This window comes from Carassius gibelio, chromosome B16 (genome assembly GCF_023724105.1).
Source record: "Carassius gibelio isolate Cgi1373 ecotype wild population from Czech Republic chromosome B16, carGib1.2-hapl.c, whole genome shotgun sequence".
Classification (NCBI taxonomy): domain Eukaryota; kingdom Metazoa; phylum Chordata; class Actinopteri; order Cypriniformes; family Cyprinidae; genus Carassius; species Carassius gibelio.
In genome coordinates, this window is record NC_068411.1 from 28,805,708 (window position 1) to 28,815,912 (window position 10,205).

General features: G+C 37.1%; 1 protein-coding gene across 1 annotated transcript in view; it reads left to right on the top strand.

Annotated features, from left to right (window-relative positions):
* LOC127975010 (exostosin-1a) overlaps positions 1 to 10,205 on the top strand; it is a 52,342-nt gene extending 42,137 nt beyond the window's left edge. The window contains exons 5-11 of the mRNA XM_052578718.1: positions 736 to 868; positions 1,337 to 1,455; positions 2,357 to 2,452; positions 2,644 to 2,733; positions 4,843 to 5,003; positions 6,629 to 6,800; positions 7,613 to 10,205. Coding sequence (XP_052434678.1) covers positions 736 to 868; positions 1,337 to 1,455; positions 2,357 to 2,452; positions 2,644 to 2,733; positions 4,843 to 5,003; positions 6,629 to 6,800; positions 7,613 to 7,798 — 957 coding nt within the window. The 3' untranslated portion in view covers positions 7,799 to 10,205. The remainder of the gene's footprint in view (positions 1 to 735; positions 869 to 1,336; positions 1,456 to 2,356; positions 2,453 to 2,643; positions 2,734 to 4,842; positions 5,004 to 6,628; positions 6,801 to 7,612) is intronic.

Here is a 10,205-nt window from a genome sequence, read left to right on the forward strand (position 1 = left end):
CTAAATCTGAACAGGGAATAAAATGGGAAATTATATTTAGCAGAAAATGAAGCTCATTTTAGGACCATTAAGACTTTTGCGCTGTGATTTTCATGATTATTAAGCACATTTTCACAGCACTGTTCTCATTACTGTCATGCATCCACAATCGGATGTAGTTATGAGTTTCTAATTATCATTATATTAACTGATCGAACGCTAAGAATGTAATGAGAATAATCAAGGACCAATGATTTATTTAGTAAAATTAGCATAAATAGTCATTACGTATAAATATTTTAAATAACTCCTGATTACCATAATGTGAACTAGATCTAAATGGTTCTAAAAAGAAGCTTCATTTTCTTTCAAATGAAAAATAATTCAATAATTTCTGGTTTTGTACAAACTCATGCGGTCAGTCATGTCTGGAGCTATTCCTGAATGTAAACGGAGCTACATCAGGCCGGGCTCAGGCTCTGGTTTCACACACTTCTCTCTGAGATGTGCTGGATTGCTGTTGGTGTGTAAGAGGACACCCGGGTCAGGTCTTGAAGGGTGGATCTGTGATACCGAGCATTAATATGTGTCCGAATAAACATGGCTGCAGTCCAGATGGCCTCATGTTTATGAAACGCTCTTGAGATTTGAGCCTTGTTGATGTTGAAGTGAGTCTGATAGACTCTAATGATGGGAAATGTTTCAGAGATGCATCTCATAACTTTCCGATCTTTTTTTCTGGAATGCTTTTCCCAGATCATCCAGGACCGTGTGTTGCAGCATGACGCCCGCAGCACACTGATGTGGAACCGGTTGCCCGGAGGACTTTTCACTTTGCCCCAATACTCGTCCTACCTGGGTGATTTTCCCTTCTTCTACGCCGTACTTGGTAAGCAGGGCATTTCTGTTTACCGTATTTTTCGGACTATAAGTCGCACCTGAGTATAAGTTGCATCAGTCCAAAAATACGTCATGATGAGGAAAAAAACATATAAGTCGCACTGGACTATAAGTCGCATTTATTTAGAACCAAGAACTGAGAGAAAACATTACCGTCTACAGCTGCCAGAGGGCGCTCTATGTTTTCAGTGTAGACTACAGGAGAACTGAGCAGCATAGAGCGCCCTCTCGCGGCTGGAGACGGTAATGTTTTTTATTGGTTCATTTCTCTTGGTTCATGTCAAATTAATTTAGATAAATAAGTCACACCTGACTATAAGTCGCAGGACCAGCCAAACTATGAAAAAAAGTGCGACTTATAGTCCGGAAAATATGGTATTTCTAACGTGCTATGGGTATGGAGTCAGTGTTATATTTATATTGTCTGAATGAAATATATTGATCATGTTTTTCACAGGTGTTAAACCACAGCAGAAGTTCACAGCCGTGATTCACGCTGTCACGCCTCTGGTATCTCAGTCTCAGCCGATTTTCAAGTTGCTAGTGGCTGTGGCCAAATCACAGTACTGTGCACAGGTCAGTTTTAATTTAGTATTAATTATGCACTATTATAGTATTTTGAGTTAGCTTTTATTTTTATATTTTCAGTTGTAAATTTAGTTTACATTTTATTCATTTTGTTATGTGCTTTTGTTATTTTTATAGTTCTGTTTAGCTTTCATTCATAGCTTTCATTGCAGTTAGTTGCAAAGGCAAGTTTTTTTAATGATATACATTTTTTTTTTGTCTAATATTTATACTTCATTTCAGTTTTAATCAGTGTATCATTTTAGTATCATTGAGATACTGGTACAGTTTTATAGCCTGGATTCACATAAATATTTTCAGGTCAAGTACCACAAGTGCAAACAAATTGAACTGAATATTAATAAAGAGAGAACGTTCGTAAGGACATCAGCTCAGTTAATTTTAATATTTTGACGTCACATAACTAATCAGATCCATTGTTTTCACTGGAACAAAGTTGTCCTGTTGTTTGTTTCCCTCTAAAATGATGTCATTTCCTGGAAGATGATATCATTGAGGAACTGGCAAACGCTAAAGGCATTATAAAAAAGATTGACTAATTCCATTCTTCAAATATTGTAAGTTTTAGATTTAATCTGGTTTATTAAGACATCAACATTAAAATTGATGTTTGTTGTTGTTTTTTTCTGAAAGAAATACTGAAAGAAATTAAATTGATCAAAGGTGACAGTAAAGATTTTTGTTCTTCTCACTGATAATAATCAGAAATGTTTTTTTAATCAGCAGTTCAGCATATTAGAATGATTTCTGAAGGATCATGTGATGCTGAAGCTGAAATATCTGCTTTGCATCACAGCAATACTTTTAATTTTCTGAATATACTCAAACAGAAAACAAAAACGATCCTGGATTCACATCATCTGATGTTCTCACTATGTGCTTGTGTCAGATCATTGTCCTGTGGAACTGTGACAAGCCTCTCCCAGCGAAGCACCGCTGGCCCTCCACCTCTGTTCCAGTCATTGTAATCGAGGGCGAGAGCAAGGTGAATCTCCACTCATTCAACCGTGCTGTCTTTATATTCCCATCATATCAAATGAAGTGTCTGGTGATGACATGATGGATGGTGTATAGATTTGCTGTTGCTGTGGTTTTGCACTCTGCCTTGAATATTTATCTTAACTAAAGTCAAAGATATTGAGCATTTTCTGGAGGTTTCATTGATTCCATGTTTAGGTAATGAGCAGCCGATTCCTGCCCTATGACATCATCAAAACTGATGCAGTCTTGAGTCTGGACGAAGACACTGTGCTCTCGACTACAGAGGTGAGCCAGCAAATCAGAATGGTTCTAGGTTTTTGTGAATTTTGCGTAAGTTGTATAAGAAAGTACTTATTTTGTTGTACATTATTAGGTACTTTTAGCTTATTAAAGTAACAGGTTAACTTTCTGCACACTAGGGGCCCTATCTTGCACCCAGCGCAATTGACTTTGTACACCGACGCATGTGTCATTCCTATTTTGCACCTGCGCAAAGCGCGCTTTTCCCTCCACAGAAGCACGTCGCTAAACTAGTGAATGAACTTGCGCTCCCTGGGCGGTTCAGCGCAAAAAAGGAGGCGTGTTCCGGCGCAAACGATCCCTGGTGCTATTTTGCTGTTCCATTAAACAATTGCGCCACTGACCAGAAAAAACCTAGTCTAAAGTCAGTGGCGCGTTGCGCATTGTTCATTATGCTATTTTAAGGGCGCATGCTTGACCATAATGTATAGCGTGCACAACGCGCATACACTTTGCTCATGTAATCTACACAGATGCAACAGTTATTTTTGCAAATCATAAATTGTTACACTTAAAAAAAATATTAACACATGAGATGACGGAAATCATTGTGGTGTGCCACGAAGATGTGAAAAAATAGGCATAAATCTAGCTTACAAATTATTCAGGCTAATTGTAGTAATTAAGGATCAGACCTGTTTGAGGTCATATATGTATATAAGGACATCTGACAAATTGGTTTGTCCGTCAAGAACCAGGAAAAAAAAAATCGATGAAACAATTGTGGCTATTTCCTCCCACGCCTGTTTAACCGACGCTATTTTGGGTGGGTTTCTCCCATCCCCATACAACACAACTTCTCTGTCTTTCATTGCTCTTACAAGAACATCAGTCTCCTCGGCTGTGAACCGCTCCTGGCGTGCGCCTGGTAAATACGCCATAATAATAGCAATCCATAATGGAACTTGCGCACCTGCTTTTAAAGGGAATGTTGGATGACGCTCTGATTGGTTTATTTCACGTTACGCCCAAACCACACCTATGAATAATGAAGCTACTTCAGACCAACCCATTTTAGATTTGCGCCGGGCGCAAGAGCCATTTATCCCGCCGGGAAAATAGCAACAGCGCCGAGACCCGCCCACAAAGTTACTTGCGCTTCGCGCTTTGACACTTGCGTTTCAGATCGTTAAAATAGGGCCCTAGGAGTTAAAGCATAAACACACAAGTTACTTAGTAATGTTCACCTCGATGATTGCCTCATCAGTGATAATGTCTCCAATAACATCAAATCTCTCAATATAATGAGAGAAGCATATGTCTTATGTACAAGTAAGATCATTAAAAAAAAATTGACATTTTTTAAGAAGAGATAAGACGAAATTTAGTTCTTTGAAATGCTGGATTTACACTTCACAATTTTTATTTTTCTCGTAATTCTGAGTTTACATTTCGCAATTCTGACTTTTTCCCCCAAGAATTCTGAGTTTTCATCTTACAATTTTGTTTATTTGTTTCTGCCACAAAATAAAAAACAAAATAGTTTGTTACAACTTTTTATCTCACAATCCTGACTTTTTTCTTGCAATTCAGGCTTTTATCTCACAATTCAGTCGTTTCTTCTCAGAATTGTGAAATAAAAGTCGTAAGTACCCATTTTCTTATATCCCTTGTCATATATGTTGTCATACATAAATGCTGTTTTTTTTTACTTATTGAAATCAATAGAATTTTAAAAATAATGTCATTAGACAAAACAATTACAATAGATAACAAAAACTATTACTTAACGAAGCTATTTATTGGCAAAGACACTGAAATTGTAACTGGTTTCGAGATTTGCATTATCACAATTTCCATTAGTACTATGCAAACTAAATTGATTCGTGTTTTAAAAATTTATTAGATTTTCATTTCAAACATACAGCATAAAATTGTATTCTCAGCAATTATTTGGTTACCAGTCGCACTGCTCTCTAGATATCGATATCTTGAACCACTAATTTGAGTTACACTCTTTTTAGTATTTCTGAAATCATGTTTGTGTCTGAGCTTTTGGAAACCATTTAAATTGTTCAACACAGTGACAAATCTTAGAGTTTATTTGTGCATGGTTAAGTAAGTACTTATTATGTGTAATACTTGTTTTCAAAGGTGGATTTTGCCTTTACGGTTTGGCAAAGTTTTCCAGAGAGGATCGTGGGATATCCTGCACGGAGCCATTTCTGGGACTCTAACAAGGAGCGCTGGGGCTACACCTCCAAGTGGACCAATGACTACTCCATGGTGCTGACTGGAGCTGCCTTCTACCACAGGTAAGTTTCCTTTACGAGACACTAAGTCACTTTCCATAACCTTCACCTTCTCTGTTCATCTGTGGTGGAATGAGCTGCCATCCTCCTATCCACCTATTTCTTCAACGCGGAAGTAAGCCTCCGGGGAACACCTCTGGTTCATTAGCCACTGTAGGGAAATGGTAAAACTGTTTGCACTACAAACTAGTGTGTTCACACTTAAGATCAGTGATGGGAATAACGGCGTTATAAATAACGGCGTTACTAACGGCATTACTTTTTCCAGTAACGAGTAATCTAATTGATTACTCTTCTCATCTTAATAACGCCGTTACCGTTACTGCCAAAAAATGCGGCGCGTTACTATAACAGATGATGAAGCTGTTCTTTTTTTTCATCAGACCAACTAGATCTCTGAGCGAGAGGCAAATCTTTTTTTTTTTACTGTTCTTCCTTGGTTAGTGGGCAGAGCACGAGACAAGCCCATAAATGCTGATGATTGGCTGAGGTAGAGTAAAATTTCATTGTAAGCCAATCAGAGGTAGAGTTGGGCGGGTGTTCGAAAGCACGCATAGTAGTGATGGGAATTCGGCTCTTTTGACTCAGCTCACTGAAAAGAGCCGGCTCTTTGGCTCACAAACGGCTCTTTAAATGACTTTGACTATAATATTTCAATTTTTATTACATAATTATTTAATTTCTATAGGCTTAATTTGAAAAAAAATAGAGTCGGCTCTTCAGATATGCGAGCCAGCTCCCGAAGTTCAACTAAAAGAGCCGGCTCTTAGAGTCGACTCATTCGCGAATCGCGAACGACTCATCAAAAGCTCATTCGCGAACGAGTCGATCCATCATCACTAACGCTCATTCGCGAACGACCCATCATCACTAACGCTCATGAATTGCGAACAACCCATCATAACGCATAGTCGGACAGGACAGGACACACAAGGAACAACACAAGCCAGTCAGTCAACGAGAGACAGGTATGGCGACGAGCCCAAATAATCCAACAGTAGCCTTCTCTAAATAGAAGTATACATTACTTTTTCCTTCAAGAAATTAAAGAAACAATAAAAGGAAATATCAAAAGTTCCCAAAAATCTATCGTGTTATTTGCATTGATCCACTATATAAACATAATATCTACATACATGGAATTTGATTGGAGGCTAGTCTCACTTCAGATGTGTGTACAATGTTTCATGTTTCTGTTAATAATGTATTGTATTAAGTGTCCATTTCATTATACTATTCAGATTTATCATAAATAATTGAACATGCACATGTATTTTAAGTTCCTTTAAAGAGGGGTAGAGGTGGGGTCACATTTGAGCATTTAAAATTTAATTTTACTTGAAAGTAACGCAATAGTTACTTTCTTAAGTAACTAGTTACTTTTAAAATTTGTAACTGAGTTACTAATTTAGTTACTTTTTGGAAGAAGTAACTAGTAACTGTAACTAATTACTTTTTAAAAGTAACTTGCCCAACACTGCTTAAGATAATACTTTCAAATAATATGGAAAGACACACCAATTGTCAATATCAAGTAGTAAAACAAACTGTTACGTACAGCTAAACCTAGCTGAACGCGGATGATGTACAAATGGCGGTGCCCATTTTTGCATTTTTCTTTGCTCCAGGTATTACAACTACTTGTATACACAATACCTGCCCAGCAGCTTAAAGAGTATGGTCGACCAGCTCTCAAACTGTGAAGACATCCTCATGAATTTCCTGGTGTCAGCGGTCACTAAGATGCCTCCTATCAAGGTCACTCAAAAGAAGCAGTACAAGGAGACGATGATGGGACAGGTACAAAATGCATTAAATCAATGTAATTGTCACTGTTCTCAGTTTTAAGGTGATCACCTCTTATGTTCAGCTTTGTGAGCGCTAGTATTTCCTGCAGAGTTAAATCTGGAACTCTGGGGAAGGGTTTGAGATAAGTGCATCACCATTTTCACCTCCCAAAAATAGCTTATAATGACTTGAGGAAATACTTCAGCTTCCTCCAACAGCTTCTGCTATTCTCACAATGAGAGTGTGTTATTTTGAATGTGTCTGCTGATTTCCCTCAGCATTTGATTTTGCAAATCAAAGATGGTTTTATTTTACTTTAATGTCATAATACCTTTCAAGAACCAGTGTTATTTGAGTATCATTTAGATTCTATTATAGTATTTATAAATATTTTGATTTAGTTTTTATTTTTACATTTTCAGATTCTAATTTATTCATTTTAGTTTTAGTAATTGCTTAAAAGCTATTTTCTTTATTTTCATGACAATTTATTAAAAACTCATTCTATATTTTCATTCATGTAAACTAATGCAATTCTTTTTTATTTTTTATTTTGCAGTTTAAATTTGCTAAAATTATGTTTGCAAGCAGATTACAAACCAATTTTTTGGTGACAAATTAATTGCAAAAGAAGAAAAAAATATAAACATATTAAACAGCTTTTATATAACAGTATTGAGTGTTTTAATCAATCTAATTTGATAAAAATAATTTGATGCAGATGACACCAGATGTCTTGTGCATCAAGTTATAAATGACCGCATCCACTCTTATGTCAAAAAAGGTTTATATAGCAGCTAATTAACTCTTTCTTTCATCTGCAGACGTCCAGGGCATCACGCTGGGCAGATCCTGACCACTTTGCCCAGCGGCAGATGTGCATGAACAAATTTGCCAGCTGGTTTGGCACCATGCCCCTGGTCCATTCGCAGATGAGACTGGATCCCGTTCTGTTCAAGGACCAGGTATCGATACTGCGCAAAAAGTACAGAGACATTGAGAGACTCTGACGAATCTGAGAAACCCTTTCCTTGTGTAAGGGAATGGGAAATGGCATCTGAGCCCCCCATCCCCCCCACAACCCTGAAACACTGAATCAACAGGGATAAAAACGGGGGCACAGGAACCCTCAAGGAGGGAGCGCATCAAGATTGGGGGAAGTGTTGTGCTGCAAGAAGATCCCTCTGTTAGAGTTTGTCACTAACTATAAATATATGAAAGCAAGAGGTTCAATGCGAGGGGACATTGATGTTATATGGCTGAGTTTAGCACAACACAAAGACACGCCAATGTTGGCAGCTTTCTGTCTTCCACACCCCATCTTGTAATGTTTTGCCAAGAACAACGGTGACCATGGCAAATTCGCCAATGCCAGGGAGCCACACACACATCCACATGCAGTCAGATTATAGACTTCCACACACCAGTTTAACTTCTGGATCAAACCTCTCCTTGTTAAATGTGTGATACGCTCGGCTGGAAGGGTCCCCCGCAGTTCAGCTGTGCAAATTTATTCAGTCTGCCTTTGGCAAGTGTTACGCCCCTCTTGAAGATGCAAGACGAAGTCCCGAGGAGAAGTCGAGCGTGCAAGACACCACGCACAACGTCACAGTGCCTGAACTTCCAGATGGACCATATCTGGGAGTCCAAGGGGTTTTGTGTCAATGCAAAAACACCTTGTTCATGCTGCTTATATTTGGATTCAAATGTAGGTGTTCCACAAATTGGCCCAAAGTTTAGATTTATGTCTGTTTGAAAAAATTTTTTTTTAGTATATTTTGGATGAATTAGACCCTATGCCACATACATATTGTTCTTTGTCTGGTTTTCTTGTGAGTCTTACTAGTGCAATGCCATATCAGAGGCCACATTCACACTACAGCTAATTCAGATCTCACTCCGCCTCTGACATATCCTAATCTTAATTTTTTTTTTTTTTTTTGTGACACATTTTTAGATCCGAAATGTTCATATAATGACAACCACTTTTACAATTCAAATTAATAGTAAATAAATAATAAAAACAAATAGTTCATGCAGACATCACTTGTCTAATGACAAACATGGAGAAATTTAAAACAGGTGGTTTACGAACGTTTTTGAATGCTAGCACATCTTTGTTCACCAATATTTCTTTTTTTAAATGGATTTTCCAATCCATTCATTTGAATCAATTCATATTTTTTTCCTAATGGTTCAACAAATGGTTCAATTTCAGAAAACTATATTCAATAATACCTATGTTGTTTCCGTGTGTACAGTATGTATTTCATTCACTCAACGGCTCAAGTTAAAGCACAGGATATGTAGTTGTAAAGACATATTTAACACTAGTTACTCTCGCAAAGCAATGAAACATCTGAAAATGCTTGATTACGAGAGGATGTGATTCATTCAGAGCTTCACGTCGAGTTTTGAGAATGACTTCCATTGATTTTCTGTTAAGAAAGAACTATCCACTCATTATCACTCCTGTTTTTATTGGATTGGGATGGATAGAGCTGGCTGTAACAGTGGAAACTGATTCAAATTTACTTTTGTCCAAAATCCATACACTTTGTCTTTAGTCAATGCAGATGTCACATTTAATGTTTCATGAATGAAAACACTGCTGTGAAGGACAGATGTACAGTTTCAATGGGTTGCACTGTTTTGTCGTCAAGAAAAATACATATTTGCAAAACAAATGACATGATATAGCACCTTAAACAATCTACCTTATTCAACCAGCTGTAAATTAAATATGGCATCTACACTGACTTAAGGTTTAAAGCCCCTACAATTACCAAAAAAGAATTAATGTGACAATACAGAACAAAATGTGTATTCAAAATCATTTAAGAAGAGGAAAAACCTATTTAGGAGGGTTGACTTGTTTGGCATTAATGTAGAATTGAACTGAATATGCATGAATGAATGTGCCGAAACTGTGTCAAACATCTCTCCAAATAGGATATCGGTATTAGGAGGGTCTAGTCACATATGTCAGGATTCAATCAGGCTTTTCTCTCTTTTTTGTCTCTAATGAATGTGCCTCTTCCCAAGACACTTCTGCATTATTTTGTTAGCCTTTAGAACCACAATCTCCTCTATAGAGTTGATCATACATATCTTCTCGCTGTTCTCTTTCACTTGGTTTAGTTTTCTTTGTCAAACACTGGAGTTTTTCTGATGACTGAGTACTGACTTCCCGACCTGTTTTGTAGGAAACATCTTGGTCGCTCTTTCACTCTGCCTCATGTTTGTACTTGTATTTAGCACCCATGAGGATTCATGTATTTCAGTTTTGATTATTTCATCCTTGGACTGTGTAAAGACTTTATTTTACATCATTACAATCAAATAAAATGAAAGTTTTTTTTAAGATATAAAAGTGATTTTTTAAAAAAAGAAAATAAATAAATGATATTTGATACA